Here is a 13,514-nt window from a genome sequence, read left to right on the forward strand (position 1 = left end):
TTGTCTACCGATTACTAGAGGAAAAGCACTATTCAACGTAGAAACAGATCATAAAAATTTATTTACTGTTTGGTTTAGTTACTGACTTGGTTTCGTTTTAATAAAATAGATTCAATCAATTCATGGATATAACTTCAAAATCTGTTGAGGATTGAATGTATACAATGTTTCTACTTTGAAAAACGTTACGTATGTAGCTTGTATACATGAAGAATCGTATTATTACATACATGGATACATCCTACTATCGCTACAAGGAGACATACGTGGTCCTACGTCACCTATGCGATCGTGTCTTGTGCACAACCCCTTTGATTTTCTTTGAGAAATATCAGTACAAATACGTAAAAAAATAAAATTGATGACAAATTATTTATTTTAATGTGGTTTTGAGCAGTTGGTCATTCATCAAATAAAATAATTAAATAGTATACTGTATACAGTGATTAGCAGTTTCTCTTCAACATAAGTTAAAAAATAAAAAAGAATTTTATTTTTGCAAAAGATGGTGCAAAATAGTCAGTTTTGTACATCATATTTTATCGAATTTCCGTAAACATTGATGCTCAGTAATAGTTTGAATGCAATTCACATTAAAGTTGCCTCCAATGCTGAACGAACAGATGAAAACATGCCGTAGACGAAGTCATCAAGCATCCTTTTACACTTTTCAATAGGTATTGTGAACATCAGTCGATTAACATAGTTTTACAAATAAAATAAAATTCCAATATGCACGAGTAAGTAGTTGAAAAAACTACGAATTGTACAACGGACTAGCCTACAAAATATTATCTCTATTGAATATTCTGGTTCTTAACTGCTATACGATATTAGCGAACTCATTCCCGCTAATGTGTGATCAACTAAAACACAATAGCAAACTAAAACATCTCGCTGACTATCCCTGCCACCCCGCCCCGCAGTGAAAGTCTATGCTTCCGTCTAATGATCAATACAGAACATTCTATTTCCACCGATTATACAGTAAACATGATCAATCAGTTTTCATGCAAAAATTATTTGAATTTCTCATTTAAGCACGTCTCGTCAGCACCTAGGGTGGACTCTAATATAATACCCCCAAGGCTTAGTATGCAAATTTAGCAAACCAAAATGCATTTCAAAGCATTTGCTATTTCAAAACATCTTTCAAAAACTTATTACGATCAATGACAGTAATTTTTTGATTTTTGATAATTTTTACGAAACTTTACCGCAGACCCTAAGTAAAATGTTTCAACGTCGGTCAAATCTTCTCACGCTAAGTTATAAAAGCAAGTCAGCCTCTGATGAAGGATTGTAGTAAGTCGTTCAACTATCGTAGCAGCTGGAAGCTCCATCAAGCCGCCCGACTGCGATTCACACGCGCGATGTTCGATCTTTTGCTCACCTGTTGCACTTTCATCGTAATCGCGTATTACTATTTAACCTATCGTCGATCGCGAAAACGCATGTACGAACTGGCTGCGAAAATACCGGGGCCGTTCGATTGGCCTTTGATCGGAAGCATACATTTGGGTATCCGGTACGGCCCACAGGAAGTGTTCGAGTACCTGCTGCAACTTCTGCACACAATCAAAACGCCAGTCAGGGCCTGGTTGGGACCGGTACTAATCGTTTTTTTAGACCGGCCGGAGCACATAGCAGTGATTCTAAATTCCCAACACTGTGTCAAACGATCGAAATTTTATAGCTTTTTTCGTTTTGAAAAAGGCGTCCTAAATTCCGAACCAAATCTATGGCGACTGCTGCGTAAGCGATTGAATCCAACTTTTTCTTCGACGATCGTCAACAATTTCGTGCCGGTTTTTAATGAACGAGCGGATAAACTGGTGATGAATCTCGAAGCATTTGTCGGCCAGGAAGCATTCGACATGCTGCCTAAGGCAAGTTGTTATTCACTGTCCGCGAGCCTGCTGAACTTGCTCGGAGTTAACGTACGCGTTGATGACACCGACTATCAAGAACAGTTTGCAGAAAATTCGGAAAAGTTACGCAAGCTGATGATAGTCTGCAAATCAAAAACTAATATATGACAACTTTCGTTTTTTACAGAATGTGGTTAATTATGTGGGGTAGAATATACAAACCATGGAATCACTTGGATTTTATCTATCAGTTTACGAATAACTTCAAGAAAGAAAGAAACCACATACGGAAATTGCGAGAACTTTCAAATGAGGTAAATAAAAATGTAGTTAGTACAAGCATGTATACCGTGCTAAAAACAAAGCCTAATTTTTTTTATAGATTTACAATGAGCGCCAATCGAAGAAAAATGTACAAATGATAAACCAGCAGGAGAAAGTGTCTGTTCAGCAAGATACACTAATCCAGAGGTTGGAAAGAATGGCAATCGATACACAGGAAATTGATAAAGACGTTTTGATGCACAATATTGACACATTCTTGTTTGCTAGTAATGACACAACTTCTAGTGTAATAGCGACTACCCTACTGATGATGGCTATGCACCCAAAAGTGCAAGACAGGGTTCACCAAGAAGTAAAAGTAGTGATTCCTCCCAATGGCTACATTGCAGTCGAAAATCTTTCCTCGTTGGAGTATCTGGAAATGGTGATCAAAGAATCAATGCGACTTATACCAGTAGGAGCGCTGATTGGACGGATTTGCGAGCGGGAAGTTCAGATTGGAGAGTGGACCTTACCGGCTGGAACGGAGGTCAACATACCTATTTTTAAACTGCATCGAGATAAAACGATTTGGGGCGATCGCTCGGAGGAATTCGATCCGGATAATTTCCTACCCGAACGTTGCTCTCAAAGACATCCCTACTCCTACCTTCCATTTAGCGGAGGCATACGAAACTGTATCGGAATGAAGTACGCCTGGGTATCGTTGAAAATAGCGCTAGTGAAGCTAATCCAGCAATACAAATTTACAACGGATCTGACACTAAAAGACATTAAGTTTCAAGCAGCACTCGTGTTAAGCATCACCAATCGGCACATGATGCGAATAGAGCGCAGAACATAAAACTTTAGTTTGGAAACAAAACCTTGACTGCGGCAGAGTCCAACTATTTTACCACGTACAAAATAAATTTAAGTGTCCTATTCTCACAGTCACCTAAATGGATGTTAAGAACATCGATTATTAATTACAAATTTATTTTAAAATGGTTAGCAGAGTTTTTTTTCTTCGCCTTCTCTATTGCACTCGGTCCTGGGCTCCAACTTTTGCCAGGTGTAGGTTGAGAATCTCTCCAAGTAGTGCCTGCAGCTCGTGGTTTATAATAAATATGGTCGGGTGGCGGAAAATTTACCTGAAACCCACATTCGCACCCGTACCCGAATCGGGTTCAGGTATTGAAAACAATTCCTTTTCTCGTTCGGGTCGGGTACGGGTCTCCATTTTTATTTAGCCGGGTATAAGTCGACTTCGAATATTTAAATCTTCATACCCGACCATCTCCATTGAACACATTGAACACTAAAGATGATCGGGTCGGGTCGCGTAACCGTGCTCGTACGTTTTTTATGTGCACCCTTTTTTATTTTTGAAACCTCAAAAATCTCTTATTTGTTTAAATGTCAAAATGTCCCTCTGCGCCATTAAGGTGAAAAAATCCAAGCTCAGGAAAGTTTGGTTTTGAGCCAATACTCATCAAAACATCATAAAAAGAAGGCAGGGCAAAAGATTGTTGAACATCTGGGAAATCTATCTGACAGTCTAAAGGGTGTCCCACAACAAATTGCACCACGGGAGAAAGGCTGTAGAAAATTACCCCTTGGGTATTTTCTCTTGAAAACTTGAGTAGAAGTAGCTTGAATTGTATTGTTTACATTCTGTTTTTATCGCGATTAGTTTTTCGAAAATTGGAAAAAATGGCGTCACCCGAAAAGCAACGTTGCGAACTTATTTCGCGCAAACACCTGGAAAATCCTCAATTCTCTCATCATGAATGATGAATGAGAAGTCTCATGAATGACACTTATGTCAAGGCAAACTTCCGGCAGCTTCCGGGGCTACTGTACTTTACCGCCCAGCACAAGTTTGATGTTCCGGAGGAATTCAGGATGCAGAAACTTACATAGTTTGCCAAGAAATACATCATGTGGCAAACGGAGTTCGCCGCTCGTGACTACCGGGACTGTAAACGGGCAGATCTACCTCAAAGAGTGTTTACAGAAGCATCTACCTTCTCTTTCGAAGCAACACGAGGGCCCTACGATCTTCTGGCCGGATCTATCTTCATGCCAATATTCAAAGGATGTACTGGAGTGGTACGAAGCCAACGGAGTCACTTTCGTACCTAAGGACATGAACGCCTCCAACGCACCGGAACTAAGGTCCATCGAAAAATACTAGGCTATTATAAAACAAGCACTATGGACGCATCCCAAGGAGGTCAAATCTGAGGAATATATGAAGAAAAAGTGGATTTCCGTACAGATGAAGCTGCAGCTAGGTTGTACAAAACTTTTTGAGCGGAGTTAAGCGCAAGAGGCGAGCATACGGTTAAATTAAATGAAACAAATATGCCAAACGCTTACTACCTAATGGGTTATATTTTGTTGTCCGAAAGTTTGAAAAGGATCGGTCAATTAGGTAATTTTCTACAGCGTTTCTTCCGTGGTGCAATTTGATGTGGGACACCCTTTATTATGTCGAAAAAATTGTTAATGATTAATCAATTTTTTCTGATGAAAAATTTCAAATAATAATTCTAATAAACATTACTGAAATTAACTCCCTGTATGATCGATATGAACATCCGAAAGCTTGATTATAAAAAATTAAAAGGAATTTCCATGCACGAAAAAAAAATTACGCTGTTGGAAACACCCCCAGTTGGTCAACTTTCAATACCGCGAGCCAAAGTTCAAGTGACAACAAGTTTTGCATAGCCATCAAACGATCAACGAAACTGGTTTAAAACACCTTGTAAAAGTAATTTTAACCTAATAATTCTCTAACTAAATAGCCCTAATGAAATATTCGACTCACAGAGCCGCAGTCTCAACTAGTGCCTTTGGGTTTTTTTCTATGTAAACAAGTTCATGTTTATTGCCAGGCTGCCAGCGCTATCCGAACGCCACCCATCATGCGAGCTGGCAGGATTGTCAGAGATGCATATTGACTGTACATCGATTGTACCACTCAGTTTAAAACGACTATTCCTAGCTATTCAAGAACTTCACACGACGCAGATTATCGAATGCATGCGTGAAATTTAGATCAGCTTCAAGTTGCCGCTTCTGTTTCAATTTAAGTGGCGGGCATAGAGTCGGTAGAAAAACACAGATATCAAATGGGACAAGTTAACATGAACAGAGAAAATGTTTAGGAGGTGGTTAAGCTGTCAATAGTGATAAGCGATAATTATTTGCAGTGTTGTGCACCGCTAATTTGCTAAATGACCAATCTTGAAACGCTAGTTATACTTTATAATTTATACTGAGACTAGCCAAATTGTTGCTGGTCCATAATTCCAAATGAATTGCCGCTGTTTATTTTAAAATAACTGTAGAGCATGTTAATAATTTGTACAGTGATAGATTACAATGCAAGTTGTTGCGATATGTTCAAAAATAAACAGTGACTGTTAATTTGCAGTTTGAGATTAGTGATAAGCGAAACTTCCACGATAATCGAGCAAATTGTATCGGTTAGTGAATTAGCGGTGCCCAACACTGATTATTTGAGTTGTAATATCTGGTGAAAAAAAAAATGGTGACATTAAAAGTAATTAATATAGACACAAACAAATTAGTAAAACAGATGTTGAAGAGACATGAACGACTAAAAATTTTGAGAAACCGCCATTTTTATTTCCGATTTTGATTTCACAGACTTTTCAGCTTATTTTAAAACCAATTTTGTAATGATCCGACTACGGAAAGTGGAAGAATAACGATCCTGCATATGAGTATTCCAGTACCGAGCGGAACAAACTGGACGAAATAAGATAGGTGCCGCTCCTGTATTCTTTTTTTTTCGGGAACTGATCAACGTATTTGAGCAACGTATTTTGTTTGTTTTGCTGGTAAGAGTTTGGAGAAGATTTTCATAATTTTTAAGCTTTGTACACAAAACACAGCCAGAGAAAAAGAAAAAAACAGACAATTAATTTTTTTTCTTAAGTGGTGTTTTGTGGAAAAGTCTGAAGAATGGAAATCCGAAATGAAAACCCAATTTAATCCACCTATTGGAGCCGAGTGGATTAGCGTCTTATAGAGCGCGAGTTTTGTACGGGATCTCAGCTGGCTACGTAATACGTAGAAGGCCCTGTTGGCTGCCGCCATCCGCCTTTTACCACGCTCTCTGCCAGCCACCATATACGTTGTTTTGGTAGAATTTATGGTAAGCCTTATCCTCGCAGCGTCCTCCTTGAGGCGCGCGTACGCTTCTTTCACTTCCTTCCTCTTCTAAGAGCATATGAGATTTCGTGATGATGGGACCGCTTCCCTGCACACCTGTCCTACGAATAGCACCTTCCAATGCAACGTTGAACAGCATATTCGATAGTCCGTCACCTTGCATCAAAACATGTAACGTCACAAACAAGTCCGATGTTTCACTTGCCCAAGATACGACGTCAAAATCATCACGTCACGTCCCACTTACGAACAGAAGCGACCATAAATAAGGCCATACAAAGTACCTTCTTCCAGCATAGCCTCCCATACCGGTATACCTGAAGATCACCACAATAAACCGACTCGCAAATCGGTCACATTTTAGTTGAATATAGGCATTTCTCAGATATCCTCGACGTTAGAACCTATCGTGGCGCAAACATCGTTTCTGACCGCTACCTACTTACTTTACTTTACTTTACTTTAGTGGCAACAGTCCGTTACCGATCCTGCGCCGAACGAATTATGGTCCTCCAGCACCGTCGGTCCTGGGCTGCCGTTCTCCAATCCCCACGAACACCAGCTGAACGTGCATCGTCTTCGACAGCACACACCCACCGGGTGCGGGGTCTGCCTCGGAGTCTACGGCCCCTTCCTGGTTCTCTGCTGAAAATAGTTTTGGCTACTCTTTCATCGGGCATTCTGGCCACGTGTTCAGCCCACCGCAGTCTACCACATTGAACTACCTTCACTATATCAGCATATTTGTATACTTGGTACAGCTTCATGCGTTTGCGCCACACTCCATTTTCCATTTTGCCATCAAGTATAGATCGCAGAATTTTACGCTCAAAAACCCCAAGCACTCGCCGATCAGCTTCCTTTAGCATCCATGATTCGTGTCCGTAAAGGGCCACCGGGATGGTTTGGGGTTCTGTAAAGCGCCAGTTTTGTGTGAATTTGCAAACTACGGGACATCAGCTGGTTACGTAATCCGTAGAAAGACCGCTACCCATTCATGGTTAAAGTACTTTCCGTTGTTACCGACATTCGGTACCGTCGCCCGCCACGGTACCATCTGGAACGATCTGGTACGCGCAAAGCGTTGAGGCAATATTGCCCGGTGTGGGAAAGGTAAACGAAGCTCTCAAGGACTGCTGGGATGGCGTTAAAGCAGCCATCAACAGCACAGCAGAAAGTGTTATTGGATTCGCCAGAAAGAAGTCGGCGTAACGACTGGTTCGACGAGGAATGCCAAAGGATGTAGGGTAACTGGTGGTAAAATGCCCAGTCGGGGCAAAATGCGCCGCTGTCATATTTCACGAATTACTCACTTTTAAACTGTAATTAAGGTGCCAATCGCTTTGATTTTACATTACAAACTTATGTTGAGCATATAAGCTTTCTAAATTACATAAATCCTATGAAAAAACAAAATTATTATTTGCCGTCTTATTTCTTCCAATTTTCGCAACTTTTTTCGTAAGACATTACGCCACCAATAAACAATATTACGTATCTGTAAATGGCTCTTGTTTTGAACAATGGTTTCGGTATCCATCAGCCAATGTAAAATTGCTTAATTGAATTATTATTTATGTGATTTAAACGATTTTTTCAAACAAGTTCTAGCGGGGCAAAATGCGCCGTGAGAAGTATGAATTTACTTGCAGTGCAACCAAACGTAAATCGATCTAGTAGCCCATACACTTTTAGGCAAACGTCAAAACGTTGGTAAAAGCAAAAGGCAAAGTGTTGTTTTAATTCTGATTCGCTCCGAAAAACGCGGTTAAGATGTCGCGAAGCTACATAAGAAAACTCACCGTCGGTCTTGGCCGGAGCCTGCCACTTGCGGCATTAGTGAAAACCAGTGAAAAACAGTGAAAGACGCGTTGCCGGCAAGGTACCAAGGAAAATTCTTGTGTGATATGTTAGCATCGACCGCTCCAGCGAAGATGAACCTGGCGATTGCAAAACCGCGATCCGGAATAACAGATTTAACAAGTAGGTAGGTCCTCACGCTGTTCTGAGTCGTGCCGGGTTTGCATTAAAATAAAACAGAGCGCATTTTGCCAATTTGTTGTGGTGCATTTTGACCCTTTGTTGTGGTTCCTTTTGTACACACCTATGCGCATTTTACCCCTAACGAATCTGAAAACAAATTTTCAAATGCCTTATATAATTTCACGATTTTAACGTGTTTTATTGATTTTTATGCTTCAGGACGAGCATGTTAGGTAGAAAACTGTTCTACTTTATGGTTTATGGTTTAGTTTCTGGAAATGCATTCCGCATTGATGAATAATATGATATTCTTCTTAACGTGGGCATTATACCCCCAGTCCCCCTAAGACGAGCAAAATGCAGCACAAACGTTCATGCTGCAGGCGGAGACTCATTAAAACGTGGAACGATATAGATAGGAACGAAGACAGCAAACCCAGTTGTCCGGAGTAAGAAGCGCCGTCTGGAAGCAATGGAGTGCGAGGACGTGGAGCTGCTGTATCATTCTCATAAAACGCGTAAATTCTACAAGAAACTGAACGTATTCCGCAAAGGCTTTGTGCCGCAAGCCAGAACATGTCTGAATAAAGTCGGAGGAATCTAGCCGGATAAACGTGAAGTGATCGAAAAATGAAAGCAACACTATAACGAGCATCTAAATGGCGCGTAGACGGAATAGCAAGACAGCAGGGAGAAAGACTACATCAGTACGGCGGATTATGGTGATATGCCTACTCCCACAATAGGATCGAACTCTAGACACTCAAGAACAACAAGACAGCTGGCAAAGATGGCATCGTAGTGAAACTTATCAGCATGGGCCCGGATAGGATAGGACAAACAGGTGTCCTGGCTGATAGTCAGGATTTGGGAAACAGAACGGCTACCGGAGGAGTGGAAGGAGCAGGTTATATGACTCATATACAAGAAGTGCGACAAGTTGGAATGTAAGACTGTCTAGCGATCACTATTCTCAACGCCGCCTATAAAATGGTTTTTTCAGATCATCTTTCGCCGTCTATCGCTGCTAACGAGTAGACTCGTGGGAAGTTATCAAGCCGGTTTTGTGGACGGGCAATTGACAACGAACCCAATATTTGTGTTGCGACAGATCCTCCAAAAGTATCGAGAATACCAACTCTATACGCATCACCTATGCACAGGTTTTAAAACCGCCTAAAACCGCTGACAAGATGAATTAAAGCTACGATGGGTAGTGTACAGTGCTGTGTGAAGATATCGGGCCCGTTTGAAACAAGCCTTCGACAAAGACTTCGATAAGACGATGGTATTTCCTGCCTCATCCTCATGTCCAACATCACGGTAGAAGGTATTATGAAATGTGCGTTTTATCTGTTTCACTGACAACGTGGACATTGTCGTAAAGACGTTCCAGGTAGTTGCTAAGCAGTATACCGACCTTAAACGTGAAGCAGTGAAGGTTGGGTTAGTGATGAATACGTCTGAAACAAAGCACCTGTTAGCAGGAGGAACCGAGCGCGATCGAGCTCACATAGGCAATAGTGTGGTAGTCGGCGGGGACGAGTTCGAGGTGGTGGACGAATTTCTATACCTTGGGTCGTGGATGACGTCGGATCACAGTATCAGCAGAGAACTACGCAGACGGATTCTTGCCGGAAGTCATACTTAACTTATCACGGTTTGATAAGCTGCTGTACTAAATGTATCATATACTAAACGCTAATAAGATCGGTAGATCTCTATGGTCGCGAAACGTGAACAATACTCGATGGGGACTTGAAAATACTGGCGGTTTTTTGAGCGTTGTGTGCTTAGGACCATCTTTGACGGGGTATGTGAGAACGGTGTATGGAGGAGAAGGATGAACCACGAGCTGGCGCAACTCTTCAGCGAACCAAGTATCCAGAAAGTTGCTACAGCTGGAAGGGTACAATGGGCGGGGCATGTTATCTAGTTGGTACCAGACGCAGAGGTGCTAGATGGTTAGACCAAGTGAAGCAAGACCTGGAAAGTGTAGGACAGTCGAGATAGTAGAGACGGACAACCATGAACCGAGTTTGTTGGGGAAACATTGAAATCCTGAGGGGCATTAAAACAGGAGAAGTAAGAAAGTAAGCAACACATTTTTTACGAATTTTCTTTGGAATTTTCCTCCTCGGTATTTTTCTGATAAGAAAATTTAAAATATAAAAGAATATATAATTAGCGATGCTTGGTTCCTGAGATATGATTGTTTAAAATAAATAAATTTTAAGTAAAGTTAAAAGATAATAAATAGGCAAATACTATGTATATACTAATAAGTATATTAAAAATTTTCCAAGAATTAGAACACGGTTTTTCTATAAAGTTTTCCATCGTCATAGAAAATTTTGTAAAAAACTTTTTCCAACTGGTAACTTTTATAGGGTAACCAACGTATGTTGGACCGCTCAGCAGTTGTACATAATTTGGACACTTACAGCCAAATCAAATGGAAGTGTCCAAATTATATACAGCTGCTGATGGGGTCCAAAATAGGTTGGTTGCCCTAAATTGCTGCGAAACTTTTATTGCAGCTTCATTAAAATAAAATTTTGTTCTACGATGATTGGTTCAAGAGTTATAAAACTTTAAAATAAACGTTGTCGGAGAAAATCTGATTATTTTCTGAAAAAAATGAAGACAGAATTTTTTATATATTTGTTCCATTATTAAGTCCGCAAACTATGCCCGTATGCAAAATGTCATGAAATTTTGAAAACCTTCGACCCAAACCTGTACGATCATTTTTAAAAATCCCCAGAATAGTGTTATTACAGAGACTATAGATTACAGAGGCGACAAGCCACTCAAAATCCGCTAAATTTTGAATCAAAACGAAAAGTTACTTTTATTTGTGATGATATTCCTCGTTTTGATTCAAAATTTAGCGGTTTTTGAGTGCCTTGTCGCCTCTGTAACCTATAGTCTCTGTAAGTGTTATACAGAAACCATAAGCACCAGCATTTAGTGGTTGGATGGAATCGATCATAATAAGTTGATCTCATGCACTCGACCTTAACTCCACTTTGTGAAAAGTGATACTCAAGAATGTGAAACCCCAAAACATCAATCAGCGCAATACGTACAACGTTAATAAGCAGAGCTTTAATGAAGAAATCGATCATTCTCTATCTACACTGCAACTAGTGTCAGGTTAATTTATCACAAGAACCTTTACAAATTGTTGATTTCCTCAACTTCCTCAAGCAGCATGGACGTAATAGAGTGAAGATGTTTAAGAGGGTGAGAAAAACTGTCGGCGGCCCCATACAGCCTCCTCAGTGCGTTACTCTTTGCGGCGGGAAACCATAAATACTGCCGATCGTTAGTTAACGTCCTTCAGTAGAATGCAGCACCTCGGCTGGTAGCCACCGCCTCGTGAATGAAGTTCTGTTGTTAATCGCACTGACAAAAAGAAAAAAAACATGTTTGCATCTGTGCTGGCTTTCACCGCAATAGTGTTGATTACATGTTACTGCCTCTACCGGCGGTCACGCAGACGTTTGTACGAGTTGGCAGCCAAACTACCGGGTCCATTCGATTTACCGGTGATCGGCAGTATTCATCTGGGCTTCCGAAGAGGACCGACGGAAATTATAAACTACCTGATTCAATTTTTGCACACCGTTAAAACACCGATGAGGGCCTGGGTGGGTCCTTTTCTGTTCGTCGCCATTGATCAACCCGAACATCTGGCAATAATTATGAACTCTCAGGACTGTATCAAACGCTCGTACGTGTATCAATTTTTCGGAATCCAGCAAGGACTCTTCAATGCTTCACCCGAACTGTGGAGAAAATTACGCAAACAGCTAAATCCATCATTTTCCATCGCCAACAGTAAAAGCTTTGTACCAACTTTCAACGAAAAGGCAGACAAACTAGTTGCGAAACTAGAGTGTAAAATCGGACCGGAGATGTTTGACATTTTTCACATGGCCGGAGATTATTCCCTGTCATCGGCAATGGTCAACGCACTCGGGATAGACTTGGATAGTGATAATGGCGAGTATAAAAAACGTTACCTAAGGAATGCGGAGAGGTGCGCACAGAAGCTGTAATAAGTTAATCGTATTTTATTTTAATATTTTTGAATTTTCCTCACAGAATGTTCACGCTAATGTGGACCCGCATATACAAAGCATGGCTCCATCCGGATTTCATCTACAAACTAACGGCCGCCTATCGGGAGGAAAAAGCATGCTATAAAATGTTTCAAGAAATGTCACGAAAAGTAAGTTATCAAGATAGTATAAAATATCACTTAAGTTCAATAAGTATATTGAGACATATTATTTTTTAAAGGTGTTTGAAATACGCAAAGCAGAAAGACGAAAAAATCCTGTAACATTAACCAGCAGCACTGTTCGAGACGAGGATAATATTCGTCCTAGGCAAATTTTCATTGAAAAGCTTGAACAGATTGCCGAGGAAACCAACGTTTTGGACGAAGAAGGTGTGATAGAAAATCTTGATACGTTCATATTCGCTAGCAACGACACCACGGCTGCCGCTATAGCTTCTACGCTGCTGCTGATTGCGATGCATCCCAACGTTCAGGAGCGCCTCTATCAAGAAATAACGGAAGCACTCCCACGCGACTACATTGAATATGAAGATTTATCCAAGCTGGTCTACTTGGAGATGGTTATCAAAGAATCGATGCGTTTGATTCCAGCCGGTGCCGCCATAGCTCGCGTGTGCGAGAAAGAGATTCAAGTCGGAGAATATATCATTCCAGCAAACTCTCAAATAGTAATTCCGATATTTAAAGTGCATCGGGATAAAAACATTTGGGGTGAGCGATCGGAGCAATTTGATCCGGATAATTTTGCCCCAGAAAACTGCGCAAAGCGCCATCCATACGCGTTTCTAGGCTTCAGTGCGGGCATTAGAAATTGCATAGGCATCAAATACTCCCTCATTAATTTAAAAATTGTCCTTGCAAAACTTGTGAAGAGCTACTGCTTTTCCACTGATCTTCGGCTAGCCGACCTCAAGTACGTAGCTTCAATTGTAATGAAAATAGAGAACGGTTATATGATACGGATTGAACAGCGAAGTAAGAAGTATTGCACCCCTAGCTAGCTGCTACCTGTTATTATAATTAGGTACTAGACGTAGGTAGATATAATTACCGGCTGCTTAAATGCGCATTTATGCAGTAACACGCACATG

The 13,514-nt window shown here is 40.7% G+C and overlaps 2 protein-coding genes across 2 annotated transcripts; both read left to right on the forward strand.

Moving 5' to 3' along the window:
* Positions 1-1,427: 1,427 nt before the first annotated feature.
* Positions 1,428-3,000, forward strand: LOC128739815 (cytochrome P450 4C1-like). Its single transcript, XM_053835316.1, has 3 exons — positions 1,428-1,972; positions 2,059-2,185; positions 2,254-3,000. Exons 1-3 carry the CDS (start codon positions 1,455-1,457, stop codon positions 2,998-3,000), a joined length of 1,392 nt encoding a protein of 463 aa, XP_053691291.1. The 5' UTR covers positions 1,428-1,454.
* An 8,761-nt stretch (positions 3,001-11,761) lies between these two features.
* Positions 11,762-13,424, forward strand: LOC128739816 (cytochrome P450 4C1-like). Its single transcript, XM_053835318.1, has 3 exons — positions 11,762-12,378; positions 12,444-12,570; positions 12,642-13,424. The coding sequence occupies exons 1-3, from the start codon at positions 11,762-11,764 to the stop codon at positions 13,422-13,424; spliced, it is 1,527 nt and encodes a 508-aa protein (XP_053691293.1).
* Positions 13,425-13,514: the final 90 nt, after the last annotated feature.

This window comes from Sabethes cyaneus, chromosome 3, assembly GCF_943734655.1.
Source record: "Sabethes cyaneus chromosome 3, idSabCyanKW18_F2, whole genome shotgun sequence".
Classification (NCBI taxonomy): Eukaryota; Metazoa; Arthropoda; class Insecta; order Diptera; family Culicidae; genus Sabethes; species Sabethes cyaneus.

Coding starts and splice junctions, on each gene's coding strand:
- LOC128739815 (XM_053835316.1), top strand. CDS start 1,455: ATGTACGAACTGGCTGCGAAAATACCGGGGCCGTTCGATTGGCCTTTG. Junction 1,973..2,058: donor GACACCGACTATCAAGAACA/GTTTGCAGAAAA, acceptor CGTTTTTTACAG/AATGTGGTTAATTATGTGGG. Junction 2,186..2,253: donor TGCGAGAACTTTCAAATGAG/GTAAATAAAAAT, acceptor TTTTTTTTATAG/ATTTACAATGAGCGCCAATC.
- LOC128739816 (XM_053835318.1), top strand. CDS start 11,762: ATGTTTGCATCTGTGCTGGCTTTCACCGCAATAGTGTTGATTACATGT. Junction 12,379..12,443: donor TACCTAAGGAATGCGGAGAG/GTGCGCACAGAA, acceptor TTTTCCTCACAG/AATGTTCACGCTAATGTGGA. Junction 12,571..12,641: donor TTCAAGAAATGTCACGAAAA/GTAAGTTATCAA, acceptor TATTTTTTAAAG/GTGTTTGAAATACGCAAAGC.